This window comes from Aptenodytes patagonicus, chromosome 1 (genome assembly GCF_965638725.1).
Source record: "Aptenodytes patagonicus chromosome 1, bAptPat1.pri.cur, whole genome shotgun sequence".
Lineage (NCBI taxonomy): Eukaryota > Metazoa > Chordata > Aves > Sphenisciformes > Spheniscidae > Aptenodytes > Aptenodytes patagonicus.
In genome coordinates, this window is record NC_134949.1 from 51,832,740 (window position 1) to 51,855,567 (window position 22,828).

The 22,828-nt window shown below is 38.2% G+C and overlaps 1 protein-coding gene across 5 annotated transcripts in view; it reads right to left on the reverse strand.

Annotated features, from left to right (window-relative positions):
* Positions 1-299: 299 nt before the first annotated feature.
* NR2C1 (nuclear receptor subfamily 2 group C member 1) overlaps positions 300-22,828 on the reverse strand; it is a 58,001-nt gene continuing 35,472 nt past the window's right edge. For all 5 annotated transcript variants that reach the window (XM_076334674.1, XM_076334681.1, XM_076334648.1 and 2 more), the window contains 9 exons: positions 21,091-21,238; positions 20,899-20,989; positions 19,400-19,584; positions 15,188-15,350; positions 13,014-13,135; positions 9,754-9,893; positions 7,698-7,835; positions 1,386-1,491; positions 300-860 (listed from right to left, as the gene is read on the reverse strand). In XM_076334674.1, the coding sequence (XP_076190789.1) occupies positions 686-860; positions 1,386-1,491; positions 7,698-7,835; positions 9,754-9,893; positions 13,014-13,135; positions 15,188-15,350; positions 19,400-19,584; positions 20,899-20,989; positions 21,091-21,238 (1,268 nt within the window). In that variant the 3' untranslated portion in view covers positions 300-685. The remainder of the gene's footprint in view (positions 861-1,385; positions 1,492-7,697; positions 7,836-9,753; positions 9,894-13,013; positions 13,136-15,187; positions 15,351-19,399; positions 19,585-20,898; positions 20,990-21,090; positions 21,239-22,828) is intronic.

Genomic DNA, 22,828 nt, shown 5'->3' on the forward strand with positions numbered 1-22,828 from the left:
TACTGCACAGTAGTATTACAGTCAGTACTGACCCTTTGCTGCTTCACTTTTGATCAACTGCATCAACATATCATCAGAGTATTTTAAAATGTGAACTTCCTCTACTTTCCCTGCACTTCTAATGGTGTCCAGTGTTTCATTCAACAAGAAACAAATCTCCCTTCAAAACAACAGGAAAAACTAAGTTTGGTTATAATAGTCTTGTTTCCATGGAAACACTGGCCTTTTCAGGATGTTTGATCATGTATTTTCCTTTTGATCAGTGAGAAAGAGCTAGTAGCAAAACATTGAAAACACAACTCAGAGAGGAAAGTTAATTTATTTGTCTAAAACATCAAACTAAGTTGAGATACCTTAGTTCAGTCAAAGCTTCTTCAGTTTCTTCACAAGCCTGGACTTCATAAACAAATATTCCAAGTTCATCTATCTACAAAAATAGGATGGACAATTCTTGACTTTCTTCAGATATCAAGTTAATTTACAAGTCCTTGAAGATCAGATGAAAAATAGGAAGCGATCCTATATTCCTTAATACACTCCACCACATTTCCCAAGTGTACTGGAAAGGAGGAATATTAGCCTTCTTTGGAAAGGTGCATGGGAAGGCTTATTGCCATCTCTTGGAGACAGGGTATGCATTTACATCACCATGACTGCCATGGTATAGAATCCTTGACTGCTACTTTTATACGGCATGACCAATTATCTGAGAGTTGTAGTCCGCTGTCTCCATGCGCAGAATATACGGGATGATGCTATCAATCTGAACATTTCCAATTAGTCCTGCAAAGAATAGCTCTTCAGTGATGGCAGCACTCATCAGCCTAAGAGCAGGCAATCGGAGAAGAAGTCTAGACAGTCTGAAAAGTAAGTTTGGTAAAAAGTGTTACTTGTGGTCACAGATTTTGGTGTTACTCACAATCATGTTATCAGTAAGATAACAAGGGACAATACTAGTCAAAATTCACTATATCTAGTTCATGAAAGGCTTAAATATTTAAATCAGTAGAGTGTTAAATTTATGTTCAGTCATGTCTTCAACAGTACAAAAAGTGTGAATATGCCTGTCAATTACATGGACCATATAATGTTTGGACTTAGACTAAATGAGGAAATATTCCAGGTGGGTGCAATTCAAAATGAAAACATTAAAAATATTTATTTCCAATATTTCGTTTTGGAAATTAATAATGAATGAGTAGATAAATAATGCTCATAATATGTATGAGTACATGCATAATATTTAAAGTGCTCTAAAGGTAATTTCTTACCTTTAAGGAGGTAAGAAGAAAATGTACATATTTATTACAAGAAATACTGTACAAATCAGTATCACCGATGCTCTGAAAACAGAATCAATCAAGTAAGCATATAAGTTTACAGACCTGTAAGTATCATCCGGATATGCTTTTGTTACATAGTCTTGGAACTCCATGTAAGCCTTTTCTTGAAATTTCTCAATCTGTACCACATTTTCTAGACCTGGGTGATCTGAAAAAAACACTCTACATTGTTATACCCGTTCTATATAAGATGCACTAAAATCTATACAGATTATCTAATTGTAAGCATACTGAAATCATTATTTGGTAGCTGTAGCAACTTCACAGTTTTAGTGGAGGACACTGCTTTACCTCCTTATAGTTCTTTTCCTCTATGTTTATGTTTTACTTAGTTTTTTATAAATACAACCAGACATTTTGAAGAGTTCAAATAAATGCAGTGCTTGAAATGTTTACATCAATCTTGATGATACAGCTCTGTTCTCTGTGTAGCAGTAGAACAGCATTGTTTCAATACACTGACATTTATTGGAATTTTGTATGCACAAATACCATTTGGATGGGAAGAGAAGGATAAAATTAAGAACAGAGGAAAAAGCAGAGTGAAAAACAATGAACCATTTGTTTTGTAGAAACAGTAGAAGATATGTAGAATCATAGAATCATTAAGGTTGGAAAAGACCTCTAAGATCATCGAGTCCAACCGTCAACCCAACACCACCATGTCCACTAAACCATGTCCCTAAGCGCCTCATCTACACGTCTTTTAAATACTTCCAGGGATGGGGACTCAACCACTTCCCTGGGCAGCCTGTTCCAATGTTTAACCACTCTTTCAGTAAAGAAATTTTTCCTCATGTCCCATCTAAACCTCCCCTGGCGCAACCTGAGGCCATTTCCTCTCGTCCTATCGCTTGTTACTTGGGAGAAGAGACTGACACCCACCTCGCTACAACCTCCTTTCAGGTAGTTGTAGAGCGCGATAAGGTCTCCCCTCAGCCTCCTTTTCTCCAGGCTAAACAACCCCAGTTCCCTCAGCCGCTCCTCATAAGACTTGTTCTCCAGACCCCTCACCAGCCTCGTTGCCCTTCTCTGGACACGCTCTAACACCTCGACGTCCTTCTTGTAGTGAGGGGCCCAAAACTGAACACAGTATTCGAGCCTGTGCGGCCTCACCAGTGCCGAGTACAGGGGCACGATCACTTCCCTGCTCCTGCTGGCCACGCTATTTCTGATCCAGGCCAGGATGCCATTGGCCTTCTTGGCCACCTGGGCACACTGCTGGCTCATGTTCAGCCGGCTGTCAACCAACACCCCCAGGTCCTTTTCCACTGGGCAGCTTTCCAGCCACTCTTCCCCAAGCCTGTAGCGCTGCATGGTGTTGTTGTGGCCGAAGTGCAGGACCCGGCACTTGGCCTTGTTGAATCTCATACAGTTGGCCTATTATTAGGACGAGAACAAAGTTGATAACACACTGATGTTTTCGTTGTTGCTAAGTAGTGCTTACACCAGTCAAGGACTTTTCAGCTCCCCATGCTCTACCGACTGAGAAGGCTGGAGGGGCATAAGAAGCTGGGAGGGGGCACAGCCAGGACAGCTGACCCAAACTGGCCAAAGGGATATTCTACACCATGTGATGTCATGCTCAGCATATAAAGCTGGGGGAAGAAGGAAAGGGGGGGACGTTTGGGGTGATGGCATTTGTCTTCCCAAGTAACCATTACGCATGATGGAGCCCTGCTTTCCTGGAGATGGCTGAACACCTGCCTGCCATGGGAAGGAGTGAATGAATTCCTTGTTTTGCTTTGCTTGCGTGCGCAGCTTTTGCTTTACCTATTAAACTGTCTTTATCTCAACCCATGAGTTTTCTCACTTTTACCCTTCCGATTCTCTCCCCCATCCCACTGGGTGGAGTGAGCGAGCAGCTGTGCGGTGCTTAGTTGCCGGCTGAGGTTAAACCACACCACTAACCTAGTGGCCTTCTGTGATGGAGTGACCACATCAGCGGACATGGGAAGGGCTACAGATGTCGTCTATCTGGACCTCTGTAAGGCCTTTGACATGGTCCCCCACAACATCCTTCTCTCTAAACTGGAGAGGTATGGATTTGATGGGTGGACTGTCCGGTGGGTGAGGAATTGGTTAGGTGGTTGCATCCAGAGGGTAGTGGTCAACGGCCCAATGTCCAGATGGAGACTGGTGACGAGTGGCGTCCCACAGGGGTCCATATTGGGACCGGTACTGTTTAATATCTTCATCAGTGACATAGACAATGGGATCAAGTGCACCCTCAGCAAGTTTGCAGGTGACACCAAGCTGAGTGGTGTGGTTGACACACCAGAGGGACGGGATGCCATCCAGAGGGACCTGGACAAGCTCAAGAAGTGGGCCCGTGTGAACCTCATGAGGTTTAACAAGGCCAAGGGCAGGGTCCTGCACCTGGGTCAGGGCAACCCCTGGTATCAGTGCAGGCTGGGGGATGAAGGGATTGAGAGCAGCCCTGCCGAGAAGGACCTGGGGGTACTGCTGGATGAAAAGCTGGACATGAGCCAGCAATGTGCGCTCACAGCCCAGAAGGCCAATCGTATCCTGGGCTGCATCCAAAGAAGCATGGCCAGCAGGTCGAGGAGGTGATTCTGCCCCTCTGCTCTGCTCTGGTGAGACCCCACCTGGAGTACTGCGTCCAGCTCTGGAGCCCTCAGCATAAGAAAGACACGGACCTGTTGGAGCGGGTCCAGAAGAGGGCCACAAAAATGATCAGGGGGATGGAACACCTCTCCTATGAAGAAAGGCTGAGAGAGCTGGGGTTGTTCAGCCTAGAGAAGAGAAGGCTTTGGGGAGACCTTATTGCAGCCTAGCAGTACTTAAAGGGGGCTTATAAAAAAGATGGTGGCAAACTTTTTAGCAGGGCCTGTTGCGACAGGACAAGGGGGAAATGGCTTTAAACTAAAGGGGGATAGATTTAGACTAGATATAAGGAAGAAATTTTTTTACGCTGAGGGTGGTGAAACACTGGCACAGGTTGCCTAGAGAGGTGGTGGATGCCCCCTCCCTGGAAACATTCAAGGTGAGGTTGGACGGGGCTCTGAGCAACCTGATCTAGTTGAAGATGTCCCTGCCCACGGCAGGGGGGTTGGACTAGATGACCTTTAGAGGTCCCTTCCAACCCAAACTATTCTATGATTCTATGTAGATTTTATTTTTCAGAAATGGGATCAGAAATAAGCAATAGGATCATAAATGAGCTGCCAAATTATGTCAGATAAAAGATTACTTCTAACAGTTGGCTCCTTCTCTCCAAATATATGGTCTTCTGTCAACAAAACCAGGAGTTTTTGGTCTAGCTCTGCAGATATAGAAGCTTTCAGAGCAATTTAGCAGTTACGTGACACACTGGACTCCCCTGAACACATCATTTCACAGAGGCATATTTTGTCCTATACAGTAATTCAGTCATTCTTAAAGCATGATTTCAAATTTATGCAGAGAACAAGAGGTTAACAAGTTCTTAAAGAAGCAACACATTTTGAAGAGTTGTCGTCGACAAGCAATATGCATCGCTTCATGACACTGCTTTTAGAGCAATGTCAGAAACACAGCCAGAAGTCAACTTCCGAAAACAGTAGTTTGAAGACCACTGCTAGTACACTAGTAGTCATTTATAAAGATGCAAAGTCTTCTAGGCACTCCCTTTACACTCATCTCTTTGCCCAAGGCTGTCTTGTGACAGTCAAACAGCCGGCTTGGCACAGAAGATTTTCAGTAATCTTCAAGTCTCCAGCTATGGAAGACAGCAAATCAGCAGGGCCTACTAAAGCAGATGTTCTTACCTTAGGACTCTGCTGCATGTGCAGCCCAGCCCCATCTTGTAGCAGAGCAGTAAAATCCCTGAAATTGTAATTTCTGGCCTGTGAATCATTGCCAGCACATCCCTTCTGTTCAAGGTACTGAACGTGACTTTCAGTTATATGAAGATTTTGTTACCTGGCTCGCAGGATCAAGAATACTGACAACACATTGCCATTAAAGCAGCTACACATCATTAGGAATGTGATCCTGAAAGCATGTGAGCTAAAGGAAATTCATCTCAGTCATGTGACTGGATATAGTCTTTTCCCAAGATATTTTTCCTTCTACCTTCTGTGTTGTCAAATCTAATTGAAAGGAGACAAATTAACTTCAGACTAAACAAATAAGTAAATATTGCTTTGCAAGTGAAAGGTTCCTAGAGAAGTATTTTCTGGTGTCTAACAGGACTGATTTCTTCAGACAGGCCAACAGATTCTGTCATAAATCCTAGTAGACATTGTGCTAGAAAAATGGGCTTGAGGTATTCTTCCATCATTTTGTTTCTTTCCTGGAGCAACCTGTACCAGTTCTGAGTATGGGAATGCCATGAAAGGATTATTTTGGGTAAGGAACACCTAGAGGAGAACTACATCTCCTACAAGCATTATCTACTAAAACTAAACAAACAAACACCCTCCCACCCTCCACTTAAATAAAGTCTCTGCCTCTTCTGAAATAACGGTGAAAAGCCCAGGCAACTCTTCAGTCCTCAGCGGAAAAGAAAAATTGCAAACATTTTCAAGAGCTCTTAATATTGCAGTTAAACTCATGGTGGGTACTGCTTATCAGAAAAATGAAATTGTTCCTATGCTTCAGTGGGCTGTCGAAGCAAACACATAAAACCATGCAAGATTCTCCTAGTCATGAGGACTGACAGCAGGATTATTTTCTATAGTGAAAACACTCAGGTTTTGATTTTCCTCAGTGATCCACAACAGAAGAGTATCACTGGAATATCCTCTGGGAATTTATCATCTTTCCTGGAGGGTTCCTGCCTCTTATTTGGAAGTACATCTTTCATCTCGGAAGTCTTCCATTAATGCAATATATTAAAAAAAAAAAAAAGGAGAAAAAAGCAATGGAAGATACGCAGGGTTTTGTTGTGCACTTAGATGAGTACCACGAATTCCTGCTGATACTGCCACTTTTACTGGGAGATGCGGATACTCCTTGTAGATACTATATATAGAAAAGATAATGTAAATATGAGGGAAACTGCAAAGCAAGAACCTCACAATTCTTTTTTACACACACACACACACACACACATATATATATATAAGAAAACCTGCTTAAAGTTTACATTTTGGAAGTGTCCAAGTTCCAAAATATTTTCTCACCTCAACTAATTTTTCTGTGAAAGGGTGACCTGCAACTGAATGGAAAAAGAAAGTTCTTCTCAGATCTAATAAATCTACAGAACTGACAAGAACCAAATTACCCAGTTCTCCTCCATATCCTACACTACTGACGGGGGGCAGGTCACTAAGATTCAGACAGCTTTTTAAAATTTGCTCTGATCTTTTCTATGGGACATCAGCATCTAAAAAAGGCAGAGCAATGAGGATTAAGGAAGCTGTTGATGCTTTTAAAACTTTCTAATGCAAAATGGAGTGACTGAAGATTTACTTTCTAAATGTGACAGTGAAAAATTCCTGGAGATACAGAAAGTACTTGAGGTTTATACATCTTTCTTTTAACAAAAGATTTGGTTTTGGTTTTATATTAAATCCCTAAATTCTGAATTATGAATCTAAGACCTGAAGTATACTGATATAATTTCTGAATGCTTTTAGTGAAAAGTTAATTCTACAATTTTCAAATGAAGAAAATTAATTTTGTAGCTTTCTACAGTCCAGGCATATGTGTTACATAATCTAACTACTCAGTCACTATCTATCACAACCAGAGGACTCTTCTTCCTCCATATTGTAGACTAGTCTCCCAGAAGGAGAAAATAGTAATTATTTTATTTTATCTTCACTGTCTAATGTATGTCCATTAATGTTACTTGGAGTACCTTAGGCAAATACTGTTCAGAAGACAGAAATAATAATATAAGGGAATGTTTGTGGTGTTCATTCACAAATGTAATATTTATTTTCAAAATACCTACGTAAAGTGAGGTGATAAGTTTCTGTAATTTTGCCTGTGAGAATTGATGCCCAGAGAGATAGTCTTTCATACATTAAAAACCCAACTTCAATCCATCTCAGCTAGATGTGCAAGAGCAACACTTCTGAAAATTGAACTGCAGATCCTCAGAAAAAGTACCCCAGAAAGGAGGCACAGAATGAAAAGCAATAAATAAATAAATAAAAAGAAAAAAAGACATCAATGGCAGAGGCAAGAGTAAAACTTAAGTCTCCAAAGCGGCATTCAACTATTTACATTAAAAGATTAACCCTCCTCTTCCTACAGTCCTCATTACACACCTTCCCAGATTCCTCAACAAGTGAGGCAGTAATTCTACAGGTGATGCTAACTGCATATAATGAAACAGGCAGAAGTTATATGGCAAAAAATAGCAGAGATTAAAGTTTTACATTTGGAATAATTACATACCAGGACTGAAGAGGACGATCGCTTTCAAATATGCATATTCATATCCGTCTAGGCAAAGCTTAACCATGCTGTTACAGAACTCTTGCAATTTGAAGATATGCTCCATTACTAGTTTTCCTCTGTCTGTTGGCAGCTTATCTAAGTCCACACACAAAATATAAAACCCCCAAGTCAACACGCATGCAAAAAATGCGGTCACACTGGATTTTCAAAAATAATGATTTGTATTAGATTCAAACAGTGGGACCTATGCCATCTATAATCCTGAATTATCTGAATTCAAGATAATCTTGACACCAACAATTATGGACTACAACAATCTTCCCCCCCCAACACATTGTCCAATTAGGTCTCTTCCTGTCACTAAAGCTTCCAGCAATCAGGGGTGGACTAGAGCTTGAAATGATCAAGGAAGGGAAAGACTACTTACAAGTAAAGAAAACACTGCTACTGCAGATCTGTGCTCTACATCTAAGGGTCAGGTGCCATGAGATAGGTTAGTGTACAGTTTCATGGGTTATTTTAGCCAGTCAAAGACCACGCCACTGCTGAAAAAGAAGGTGCACTATACACCTTTCCTGATTTGCATCTAGGGGAACGTGGTTGGTGCAGAGCTGTTCGCCTTGGGTCAGCAATAGCTAAGCAGCCTGAAAATCCCGTTCCCTCCACGATCCATCAAACTAGGGTCCCTGGGCCACACAAACTTGTTATCTCTTGGAGATGCTGCAGCTGGCATACCACACAACTGGAAGACATTGGTTATAAATTTCTGATTTTTGCATTCAAACTGAATTCCCAAATTAAATGGCAAAAATACGTATTTGTAGTAATGATAAAACCATTATTAATTACTACAATACCCTTTTTGGTGAACATGCTTAAAAATAACGTAGACCAAAGTAAGTTCCCAAATTCCATTTGTATCCCTCACTAAGAAATCTGTGAATGTCTTTATATGTTTAGCAGATTTGTTTTAATTATAAACTGTTGTTATTTATAGGAGGACTTTGTGGATATTTTTAAATCATGAAAACCCCTCAGAAATAATTCTTTAATTCCCTTATTGTAAAAGGAGAGGAAAAATCTATAGTCTTGTGGGCTGTTTTTCTACAGCTTTTCCATCTGTTTTTGCATGGCACTAACAACAGTGAATTTTCATCCACGTAACAGCAAATAACCCTAAAATCTAGTTAAACATGAAAACGCTAAGATTTTTGTATGTGCATCTACCTTATTAAAAATTTGTCAAGACTATGAACAGATGAATACTATACTATTTTTGATTGGTTAGCTTTTAGTGCTGACAACCTTGTGAGCGTTCACAAGCACACAAAGAAGATTAGCTAAAAGACTCCCCTACCACTCCTTCGCTGTAGAGTAAATGAAAGAGGAGGCCAACTGACATCTCTTTCACTTGAATGAAAAATATGCAAAAGATGCACGATGTAGGATTAATAAGAGACGAAGTATACTTAGTGAAGATCTGTTGAAGACTTGCATGTAGTCTAAAACGAGTACACAGAAGTCAACAAGCTAAGTTATGTAAAGGAAGTGTATCACCAAATTGGCATTCGGCTGCCTTGTTTCACAGCTATGAACAGCAAGGACAGGTGGGTCATTTTTTATACCCTTGATACAGAGGAATCATATTCACAGTGCACTTGTGTTCTTAACGTTGATGCTGCCTGAAATATTCCTAATTTGAGCTGATGTGTATTAACAGAACAGCAGAATGCTATTAGACATTACATAGACACACAATAAAAACAATCCCAGTAAATGCTAACCTATATTAGATAGATGGGTAATACATGTATTTTTTTTTAATTTGGGGGTAAGTATTAGCATAGCTGACTTTTGCAAAATTGCTAAAAAAATTCTATCTTGTGAACTGTATTTTCTAGTATTACTTTGTTTCAATACTAACCACAAAACTCTATAAACAGTAAATTTTCATTAACAACTGAAGGATAAGTAAAAAGCTTCTGTGCAGTTCAAAACTTAAAAACATGAAGTAACTCCCCAAGTCTGGCAATGTGCGCAGTATACACCTTACCTTGCTGTAAACTGCCATGAAGGTGATTAACAAATGCAGTTAATATAGTTGCCACATTCATAACTTGCGAACATTGTGCAAGACCAAGTGTAAAAAGTTCGTTCCAGCAGGCTTTTACTAATGATATGCTGTTATCCTGTCTATTAAAAAAAACCAATAATTTCACTTAATAAAACCAGCCATTTGCATTCACATAGGTTTTTTAATTTGAAGAACACTTCATAAAACATTCATCTAATTCAACATTGCAACCAGTATCAAAATGAAGCCCTGCATCAAAAGTATTTTTATTTGCATGCTAGGATTAAAATACTTGGTTTAGAGTGACTTTTGTAAAGAAGTAATTTTTGTTTTAATGATCTAAAAGGAGATAGATTTCTATCACAAAAGCAAGCTGAAGTTACAGTATATGACAACTGTCTGGGCATATTCCATCATGCTAGTTTTCTTAGAATTTACACTAATTTTTGAATAATATTTACATGCATGGACAAAAAAAAGTTTGCATTGTTCCTGTATCGTGGATGTAGAATAGACTCAAAGGTCTTTTGAGTTTTACTTGAAATCTGGCAGGTTGGTATAATTTCTTAATTAAAAATATATGGGAAATGGAACACGTGAGGTCAAGTTCCTCAGCTTCCTGACTGCTATTTTTTGTATCCCCTACATGTTTGGAATAAGGTTTCAAATACAGACTTCAAAGTATAAATAGAAGTAATGACGATTTCTTTGCTGTAAGAATTAGTCCTTAAACTAAGTTTCATGTGTAGTTAGTATTTTTTCAAATGCCGAAGCTTAAAATTAGGTATATCAATCCATATTCAGGCACTTCCATATTAGTAACCTAACTTTCAGTATTGCCAAGTATCTCTAACTCGTAGAGCTTAACAAGAGCTCAGTACCTTAAAAGGGAAATCCTACCAGTGAGGAGTCAAATTCAAGTACCATGTTTCACAGTTTTAGCCAGTAAATATAAATAATGGAAATTTAAAAGAAGCACAAGACCTACCAAAGAAGAAAAGCATATTAAAGCTAGGATTTCAACTACAAAAATACAATGGAATGGATTTTTGCAAGAACATTGATGTAATCTTCAAGAACATTTCTGATGATTTGCTGCAATACTAATATGCAAATGACAGACTAATGTAGACTTTTCCTGTACTGGATTACAGAGAGGTTACCCGGGGCAGTATTTTTTACTATGATCCAGTTCTTGTTATGGTAGACACGACACTATACAAGCAGCTTCTACACATATTTGTCACATCCCCATTCACCCCCGTCAAAGGGACTATGCTGAGGAACAGTGAAAATAGGGTGTACTGGCTACCTAGCTGGTATGTGTGTAGATAAATGTATCATCTAGAGCAACTTTATGGCTGATCAAACTTAAGCAGCCTCAAAAAACTAAGAGGCTGTAACCAGCTTGATGAACATTTCAGCAGGAATCTCTCTTGCCTACAAAGATCCTTGTGTAGGAAGATGAACTAAGCAATAACTCAGTATCATTAACTAAATCAGTAACTCAAAGCCAACTATCTTGCTGAGACTAAGGAAAACATTGCCTGAGGAGGGAACCACCTGGATACAATTATCTATCTTCCTTACAAAACCATTACTATGGTTTTGTTTTGCCTCGTCAACTCCTCTCAATTACTACTACCATGAATTTCTCTTCATTTTAAAAGTGAAATGAGTCACCCTTCTAAAAGTCAAAATTATAGTACATAATGTGCTCAAACGAAACCAGCTGCATTAATTTCAAATAAATCTCCACTTGAAAAAGGTTAGTATTTTAAGCTCTTCAAAAGGAAAACTGTGTATTTATGTTAAACGGTGTTTAAATATACTGTTGCCCATGATCTTGACTAGGAATGTAAATGCTAACATAGGTGAATATTAAAACTATTAAGATAGCCTAATCCTCCATTTTTTTATTCAAACAAAAATATATTGGGAAGTAATGTATTCAAAAAAATATGCAGATTTTCTATAAGCATTTCTTGTTAAATCTTTTCAGAGACAGGTCTTCTGTACAACATTTTATTTTTAAAAAGCAATTCCCATTTGTTGTTATAACACTAATTTGCAGTGTTGCTCTGTTACAAAAACCCTTTAAAAAATGTATAATGATATAATGTACTATGTTAATTTGCTATATATTTTGAAATTCTGCAGGGCAACATTTCTACTAAATTAAAACATCGTATTTACCTGATTTTTTACCCTTGCTATTGTTTAACTTTACAGAATTTTACTTTTTCCTTCTCCAAAACACAGGCTTCAATTACACACAATATCGTATCTTTCCTTAATGTAGAATAACTTGGCTTAAACATCTGAGTAAACACAAATGGTAATCATAGATCATCCTGCTTTTGACAGCCTTCCTGGAAAAGGGGACAATCCCTCACTTTAAAAAGGCATTATCTTTGCTGCCACAGTCATACACTATTTTGATAGCGAATTAAAGAAAAACACTGTAGATGAGAACAGACAAACATGATTTATACTCCATTTGTGTCAGAGTTGATACAGTCTCTTTATTTGTTTGATGTATCTTCATAAAATTACTTCTGAAAATAACATAAATCACTTTTCCCCATGCTGTTTTGAGATGTTTTCTCATGATAATCAGCAATGTACTACTACATTTAGCTTAAGAATTTTAAGTGATACACTGAATTCTGCTGGAAAAGCGGGATGTTATACACACTGTAAAAAGAATAGCAAGAATTACTTTCTGGTTACAGCAACCATTTGTTTTTGGAAAATCCCCTGAAATTAAACAACTTCACCCTGAATGCTTCGGGAATCTAGCTAACCATTTTTGTCATATAGGTTATTAAAGGCAAAATTATTACTACTAATTCACCTATAAAAATAACAATATTTGGGGATCCCGAGAGGAGCTTCTTTTTGGTGACCGCCTGATAAGCATCTTAGTTCAGGATGTAGCTATTAAAAAATGATAGGAAGTCCTATTTACTAAAAATTTATTAAAGAAGTAGCAGTGTGCAGGCATTTGATTGTTATAAATCTACTCCTTTTTCCTTCAAAACCCCAAAATAGTACCTGAATTGGACTGAGATTGGGAGTAGTTTTGATTCAGAAAATTTACCTTCATGATGAAGATCTATAAACCAGTTTTAATAAGTAGATTTATATTTTAAAATGTCCCTGAAGAAGACAGTGAAGATAAAAAATTAAAAAGTGTGTATTCACAACATGAGTGAATAGAGTAACTGAACACTTACCCTAAAGCTTGGAAAGATGGAATGGAACGTGCCCAGTGCATGGACAAGAAAAGCAACCTGGAGGCAGACTCGCAGATATAATGAACGTTAAGATATTCAGGCATAGGAGAAGGCATGGTGAGCTGGCAACCAAAAAAAAAAGAAAAAAAAAAGTGCAAGTCAGTTATTTTACTTTCTTCATAAAAAAACACAGTAAGAAAAAATCAGTCTTAGAATTTAAGTGAAAAAGTAAAATTGTTTTTTAAATAACCATGAGATAATCCTGAAATAAAATTGAATGACTGCCGTTTTGATTATTAGCCACACTGTTATACCCTATAATAACTACAAAGCAACAAAACAAGCAAAAATTTTGAATCTTTATCTTAGATAAATATTCATGTCTGGGACATCTGGAGATGGAAAATCCCAAATAAAACTCAACTTTTGAGACACTCTCAGAGAATAAAAGTTTTAGAAGAATCATTGTAACTAGAATGAAGTTGCTTACATTTATATATAGATAAATACATTAAAAATACAAACACAGAGGCATCATTACTTTCTAAAGCTTCCCCCAGAGGAGTGGAATAAGTAGCCTGAAAAATTACCACAATTCCTGAGTGTGTGTGAATCCTATTTCATAAAACATCTTTTTTTGTACTTTTAATTAATATTTTACAAATAAATACATCAAAAATCTTTTGATGTGTGAGTAAAATACCTAATATACAGCTGCTCCCAAGCACTAAAAATATAATCAATATACATCAGAAAGGATCAGCTCTACCTTTCTCAACGTACATGAGTAACATCAGTGGCATTACCTGCATATGTGAAGAAAGTGGGACTTGACCCAAAACTGCTAAATACAGTGTTGTAGTTTTATCTTCAGAAATTAATACTTCTTAATATAATGGTTTGAATAACACAATTTAAAAAAAAACCCTGACATTTGCATTAGTGAGATGTTTATTTGAGTGATCAAAACATGTGCTGATGAGGGGGTGTCGTGGTTTAACCCCAGCCGGCAACTGAGCACCACACAGCCGCTCACTCACTCCCCCCATGGTGGGACGGGGGAGAGAATCGGAAGGGTAAAAGTGAGAAAACTCATGGATTGAGATAAAAGCAGTTTAATAATTGAATAACAACAACAACAACAACAACGAGAGAGAAATAAAACCCAAGAAAGACAAGTGATGCAAATGAAAACAATTGCTCACTGCCAACCGACCGATGCCCAGCCAGTCCTTGAGCAGTGCCCCCCCCGGCCAACCTCCCCTCTAGTTTTATTGCTGAGCATGATGTCATATGGTATGGAATATCCCTCTGGTCAGTTGGGGTCAGCTGTCCCAGCTGTGTCCCCTCCCAACTTCTTGTGCACCCCCAGCCTACTTGCTGGTGGGGTGGGGTGAGAAGCAGAAAAGGCCTTGACTCTGTGTGAGCGCTGCTCAGCAGTAACTAAAACATCCCTGTGTTATCAACACTGTTTTCAGCACAAATCCAAAACATAGCCCCATACTAGCTTCTATGAAAAAAATTAACTCTATCCCAGCCAAAACCAGCACGGAGGGGCAAAGTGTAATAAAATGCCTGGTACTGAAGAAGTTTTCAGATGAACAAGCTTTTTGATTTGTCCATGAATAATAAGATGGAAAAAAATGGATAGAAGAATTTCTGCAGGCTCGTAAAATGAAAAATAAAGCCAGAAAATAAATGGCTCACTAAAAAAGAAACCGTATTTTCCCTTAATGATTAAAGTCAACTAATACCATACTAAAATAGGGTATATACACAAAGGAGAAACTGACAAATACACTCAAGAGTCTCAAAATCCAGTTGCAGATTGCATCAGATCCACCTGTTAACAAGTGAGAATGTGGATGCTGACTCTGCTTTGTGTGACTGTTGTCTATGTAAATCCTTTTGCATGGATTACCTATTATTTTTAAGGCTAAGGTAAAAAGCTATAAACTAAACAGTGCAGCTAAAACACTGAAGAGAGCTGTACATTTTCCCAAACGAGTAGTTAACAAGTGAACAAAAGTGGTGCATTCATCAGAAATGAATGCCAATACCTGAACAAATAGTTACTCTTCTAAGAAATTCAAAATAAGATTTAATCAATCATTATTTTTTATTACTATGTTAAAATGGCTATAAACAGTCAACAGTAAAAAAGTATTAAGTACCCTGAATGCTACATGTGCATCACTGAGTAGTGGCCCCTCTATTTCAACGATATTCATGCTTGTTTCTCCACCAATCAGCTGGACACTGGCTTCAATACTTTCAGAGTTCTGGCACGCTGCACTCTCTCCTGGATTTAATGCTTTTGCAAGAGTATCAAATGCCCTGTAAGATCACAACAAACAAACAAAAAGAAAATAAAATTTCATTTTAGAGACTGTTTCAATTTAGGAGGAACCTGCAAATGTCTGAAACCTGTATTTAGATGTCTGTTTCAAAGAACGAGATTTGGAAAATAAAAGTCAGTAGCATGCTTTTCCTGACACTCCAGTGAACAAAATCCCTGAAAACTCCAACTTACAGTGGCTCTGAAACAAAAATTAGCAGCAGATCCTGTTCACACTAGTTGCCAACAAATTCACAGTTTTGACATATTGATTGTGCTGCTGAATCACAGTTTGCCTTTCAAGATCTCTTTAGTGATGTTTACCGAGAGCGCTGGCATGAACGTTTTGAGGACATGACCATCAGACTGCTTTTAAAGCAACTTAATGCACATATAAATTTTACAGATTTTTGCTGCTGTGAAGCACAAACAGAATAAGCTTTTTTTTTTTTTTTTAAGTAATCAGTTGCAGTTAGGTTATTCAACTTAATTTGAAAAGACTGTTTTGAAATACATAAGAGAGAGCACTCTCATGCTTTCAATACCATCCTTAGTACCCTTTGATGTGGGGCAGTGACTCCTGCCACATGCATAAAGGTTACAGGGGAGATATCAGGACAAGCACAGATATATTACTCATTATTTTGCTGCTTGATAACAGATCTGTTGTTTTTCTGTTCACCAATACACCCAAGAACCACAACTGATACATCTTCAATCAAAAATATACAAACTTGATCACTGCCTACAGACAGATGACATATCCGGAGAGCAGTATCATTTGCATAGGTTGCATGAAAAACTTATGCACTGAGGTCTGTAAACTTTACAAAAGCTGATTATCAGCTTGTATGTAGAGCTGATTCTCTATTTACAGAGATGTGTTTATTACCACAGAATCTAAAATCACTGATTTAATGCCAAAGTCTGGAATAGAACTTTGCCACCTTCTCTTCCCCCGCACTCCCTAGCTATCTACATTCATTAACATGCTAAAAAAATCTAAATGTTTACTATGTTTGACATAACCATTTACAACCAAACAAAACATCACAATAAAAGAGCTGCTGACACTGCCTCAGGCTTGAGGTGGTAAGTGAACTAGTTTTTGGTCCTACACTAGCCTGTATACCTTGATGTGTACACGAGGGTGACTGGGGCATGCACAAGTGGACTACACAGATATACTTGGGACGTTTTTTGTCTCCGGTATATGGAAAGTAGGCATAAAGGGAATGCATTCATGGGTAAGCTCTAGAAGTTATATTATTGAACTCCTGCTAGGAGATCTGAGTTTCAGGTCCTGCGTGGCTCACTCTTGGCAGCCTTAGGTAGAACAGGCAAACCCAGCAGCTCAGAGGCAGCTGCTTCTTTAGAAAAAATAGGATCTCCGCAGGGCTCTTCACGTAGCAGGGACAGAAATGTAAGAGAGGAACAAGATCTCTCCCTTCTCCAAAAGGTAAATGTCATATGCATCTGCCACGATCCTGTATTTATTCTAGCCGAGGCTGAAGAGACCTTTTTAAATAGGGTGGGCAGATACACTGGTTAACCATGTCTGCCCATGATACTTTGTTTCCACTTATTCTTGAATGTTTGCTTTCAAAGAAACCTTCTCCCTCCTGTCTCATAAACCGGCAGTAGTACGCCAGCAGAAGTCAGTAGAAGCTTTGCTTCCTCATGGCTCAGCATTGTGGGTGCTTTTCATACATAAAGCCCCAACATGAGCAATGATGGCAAGGTAGAACACCAAGGAAAAGAGAATCTAGAACAAAGCTTGCCTGGCAGCTATGAAAACCTAACGCACAAAGTGAGGAAAAAAGGTATAATCAACATTAAAATACATGGTATTGATATCCTTTGCTAGAAACAACTTTGGTTCTCTTTTTGTCAGGCTCAGTGACTAAGAGATATATAGGACTGCTGATAAACTGTAAAAAATGAACACAGATAATGAAGCCATTAGAGGACAAGGCATATAACATTACAATATAAAAGCAGTGGAATGCTAGCAGCAAAGTTGTGCACTAAATTTGTGTCAGCAAAAGTAAAAGCTTAACTACTGTAGCTGCAAGCAATGGAATATATTAAAATATATGAAAAACACAGATGGATAAAACTTGCTTCCTTGAAATCCCTTAAACTGCCTTTTCTTCAGTAAACATCTGTGTCTGTTAGATCAAGCTGGCATAGGGCCTGGCAAGGAAATCAAAGATTTGGATAAAAATTTAGTTTCTGCTTGGGTAACGACTTCCCTTTCACAATGTCATGGTTTAACCCCAGCCAGCAAATGAGCACCTCACAGACGCTCGTTCACTCCCCCCGCCTCGGTGGGATGGGGGAGAGAATCGGAAGAGTAAAAGTGAGAAAACTCATGGGTTGAGATAAGAACAGTTTAATAATTGAAATAAAATTAAGTAAAATAGTAATAGTGGTGGTAATAATAATAATAATAATAATAATAATAATAATAGAAGAATACACAAAGCAAGTGATGCACAATGCAATTGCTCACCACCCGCCAACCGATGCCCAGCCAGTCCCTGAGCAGCGGCCCCCCCCGGCCAGCTTTCCCCAGTTTATGTACTGAGCATGACGTCACATGGTATGGAATGTCCCTTTGGCCAGTTTGGGTCAGCTGTCCTGGCTGTGCCCCCTCCCAGCTTCTTGTGCCCTTCCAGCCTTCTCAGTTGGTAGAGCATGGGGAGCTGAAAAGTCCTTGACCAGTGTAAGCACTGCTTGGCAACAACTAAAACATCGTTGTGTTATCAACATTATTCTCATCCTAAATCCAAAACACAGCACTCTACCAGCTACTAGGAAGAAAATTAACTCTATCCCAGCCGAAACCAGGACAAACAGGAATATTTAATTTGAACCTCCCCACTGGCAATCTATTAGGTAACCTACGGGACGAGAGTACACATTAAGCTGAGTCAGAGCTCTTTCAAGCTCTCTGGTTGAGAGAACTTGATGCCTTTTCATAGACAGATTTTTAAAACTGAACAGAAACACTTAAGTTGGCAAAAGCAAGCATCTGAAAGTGCTAGGAAATAAAGAAATGAAAGATTACTACATCTTTTTGAACAGCCATGGTATTGAATGAAGTTTATCAGCATGTACAACAATACTATTTACACAGCATATTCTTATATTCTTTACCTAGGAAGACACAGCAAAGGCCCAAATCAGCACTTAAATAAAGCCACGTTGACTTTCTAAGCAGCATATAAAGAAAGGAGCAGAACAAATACATTCTGCTTGCAATTATAAAAAGCAGTAGAGACCATAGGGGAAATCCTGTATTTCAGTCAGTACAAACTACTTCATTATATACCAATCTTTTTTTCCTTGATGGATTTACTCCACATACACATTTTCAAAACAGCATGTACAACGTAGATGGTGTGTAAAGGAATATTGCTGGGACAGCTGTCAGAAGCTTGCATGAGATGACAACCAAGGAAGAACACGGTTGTGATTGATGGAATAACTGAGTACGTACTACACAGAATATCTTACACATGCTCACCGAAATGGCTCAGTTAAAACCAGTGCAAGACACAAGTTTGTAAGATATTCAGTGAATGTATTTGTATTGATGGTGAGAATTCTGTGACTTCTCCTGTGTAGAAAGAAAATGCTTTTCAAGCTTTTAAGGCGATTAATAGTTACAGGCATTAAACTACTTACACAGATGAGATCTCTAAGAAACAGTTTTCCAGGATGACACAAAGTACTAAGACTATAGTACAAGATCTAACACACGTTACTAAGGCCAACCAGAAGGTAAGAACATCAGCTGTAACATTTACATTGAAATTCATTTCAAGTACAAACAACTAAAAGTATTTATTTCTCAATGGAACTTCCTTATGATTTCACTTGGAAGAATCTTACAAGATTTATGTTCTGCGTGAGCTTAGGCTGTTGTTACTATTATTTTTAATGCAGATAAATTTCCTACACTGCGATGATTTAATTAATGGTCTGAATTGACAGAGACCTTCTCAAAAAGAATAATATTTTCAAGTGCAACGTGCCTTACCTTGTAACATCACTACTAGCTTGTTCTTCTTGCTGGAGTTCAGATAATGATGCATCTCCATTACTTAAACTCTCAATCATAGATAGCTCTGTACTGCTTTGTGACATGTCTTTGCATTTACTGAGATTCGCTAATGAAGTCACCACGTTTGCCAGCGTACTTAAATCGCCCTGACATGCTTCAACCTAAGGGAAAAGTATAGCTTTTAATTCTCTCATATTGGCAGTAGTTAACTTGCAATAGAAGAATCTAACTTTTACATAAATGATGAATTGAGCATGTGAATAGACCTGTAAGAAAACCATTGTTTTCAGTAAATGGATAAATCATAATGCAGCAATTAGACACTGCACTGCTTCTAAAATATGAAATATTTAGACATTTACTTCTACAAGTAATAGCTATCTCTTTCTTTTAGAAAGAATGCTACAGATGGTAAGCAAGTACAGAAAGAGAATTTATCATCTCCACTCACTAGTCAGTCACCAGGAGTATAAGACTGCGCTAGATTATATTTTTAGCATCTTCCTTCCTTCCTTGTGTAAATAAGTCAGTAGTAATAGGGTAGGAGAATGTTTGAGAAGAAGGAATCATAAAAAGTCATCTTTAAAAGCAAGCAGAAAAAGGAATTCTGCTGCAGCCTTTTTGGTTTTTATATCTTTATTTAACTGCAAGGGAACAAAGTGATTCAGTACTGACCAGCAACTCAGAGGCAGTAAGACATGTTTCCCACCCTGTCCCACAAAAAAAAAATTAATAAGGAAAGTGCATGATTACAGACAAGTATGCTGCTGCTAACACCAGCATGCTACATGTCATTTAGCTTGCGTTGTCATGCTCTACAGACAGAGCCAGAAAAGTGAAATGGAATAAACAATTTTTGATGGGGCCCTTTGCAGACAGAGCAAGCGAGGCAAAATGCATGAAAACAGTATGAGGTAATTTAATATCAGCTAGAAAAATACAAAAGCTTCCTGCTGTTCATGTGTAGGGAAGTTACCACATGGCTTTAGTGGATCAGTAAGTGTAACAAAATGGAAACAAAGGAAAACCAGCTCAGAAATAAGATTGTTGCTGAGATAGCTCTTATTAGCTTTGCAAAATTAGTGATTCAGGGGAAAAAAAACTAACAGTATTTATGAAATGCACTGTGATAATGCCATGTGAGGTTTTGCAAACACCTCACTTTATTGGTACAAAAGAAATATCCAAGTGTCAGGATTGCCCAATACAAAGAAAAAATAATGCAGCCCTTAAAGCTCTCTAAAACCGTGGAGGAAGGCATTTACTTTGTAGAGTTTTTAGCATTTTTACTATGCAAGGCTAAAAGCATTCTTGTGAAGAGAAGGCATTTGCAACACTGGCTGATGTTGTAAAGGAGTGTTTTAAAAACGAATTTAACAAAACAGAAGTACAACAAAACAGAACACCCTTCCCACCCTATATACACAACTACAGCAATCAACTCTACTTAATATATCAGTCATATCATCATATACCTTATCTGGAGTCATCAGCACAGCAGGCTCACTTTTTATTGCAGACTGATGAATGTTAACAAACATTCCTGATTCCAGCAGACCTGTTGATCTGACACAAAACAGCACACATTTTAATTTTGATTAATTTTAACATTAATTTTTCTTGTTTCAGGAAACAGAGATAGCTGCTTCTGAGTAGAATTTACATACCTTGCTGTTTCATTGTCTGTTACAAAAGTTGGAGTTGCAGCTAATGGACTACGAAGATCTTTCCGAATGTAGATCTTTTCTGTAGAAGCTGCACAGTTTGAAGATTTTTCTCTTGACACTTCAATAGGTTTCCTCTCACACTGCACAGCTAATAAAACAATATGCAATATTAAGTCACATCCCAAATTACAGACCAAGAAATAATCCTTTTTTTCCTCTCTTTATTTAATCTGCAATTTTAATAATGATTCTGAAAATAACTTTAAAAAAAAATCCCATACCCAATAAGCTAACAACTTGGGTAAAAAACAACACACCGATTTGATTTGTTCTTAATGAAATGACGTAGTAGTCAAAGTCTGAGACCAAACATACAGACACTAAATTTTTCAAGTTACAATTAAGGGAGAAATCCCCTTATACCTTGTTTTTAACTAGGATCTTTAAGTGGAGGCTTACAGCTTCTCCTCCCAATTTCACTATCCCACACTCTCAGTTCATTCGTAAAGGACTCATGGCACCCTTTTCCAGGGATTGTGGGTCTGGGTTGAACCCACATAACTTTATGCACTTAAAGAAGCTCCTTAAGTTAGGACCTTAGACAATACAGAGGGAAAGGGGCATTCACAAAGTTCAGTTCAGACCATTTAAGATCTGGGCGACATCCTGACCCACAACCACTGACTTCAGAGAAGAAGCAGATTTTTAATTTGAATGGGTCAGTGAAACTAGGTGGAATGAATCTGCGCTTTAGCCTACAGATGCATCACTTTGCTTTGGATGGATTAGAGAACATTAAAATGAATCTTACAGTATTATACCCTGGGGAACTCTCTAGCTCTACAGAATAAAGCCAAAAGAAACTAGTTTACAGTTTGATTTTAAAAGGAGAATTTAATTTCTGGAAAAATAACATAACAGTAATATAACATTGTTACTATAAAACCTAATTAATAAAAGGTATTTGCAAAGTACAAATCTTTCAAAAATATGCACTAAATTGTTCTTCCACAATTTTAAAGTGGTGCAAGTAGTTTTATGATTGGAATAAGATCCTGAAAGAGTGTCACAAACCAGGCCTATAAGTAATTTAAAATACGCATCAGTTCACCAGTCTGATAAGCACTGGCTACAGGCTAGCAGAGCCTCTTTAATATTGTACTGCACATAGAAACTGTTTAAGCCTAACAGAATCCTGAATGTTCATCATTTTAAAACACAAAGGCAAATAGGAAAAAAATTAACTATTTTTTTCTTCAATTATGCAGTTTTGGAAAATGTGTAACTAAAGAAAAAAATTAAAAAGCTTTCAAGTTAGTAGTAGACTGTGATGCTATTCGAATTTTTACATTGTTAAGTATCATAAAACCAAATGTCAAAATATCAAGTATTGACAATGCCATTACAGCTAGCCCGTAACCCATGAACGGTGCTTTGAAAGGGTGGGAGATGGAGGCAAAAGTTTTTTACCTTCCTTTGCTAACCCTGCGCTCGCTAGCTGGATCTGAGTTTGCTGAGAAAGGGCCAAGACTTCTTCAAGTGACAAATAACCCCACTGAGGGAGCTACAGTACAAGATGGTGCTGAGTTTTCTTTCCTCTCCCCACTCCACTGAGGAATGAGACTTCTTATCCCAAAACAATCCTCTCCTCTGCTCAGTATTCCCCCATGACCCAGAGATCCTTTTCCTGCCTTCTAACCCCCAACCCCAGCGATTTTGTTCTGCTTGAAAAGTCTTC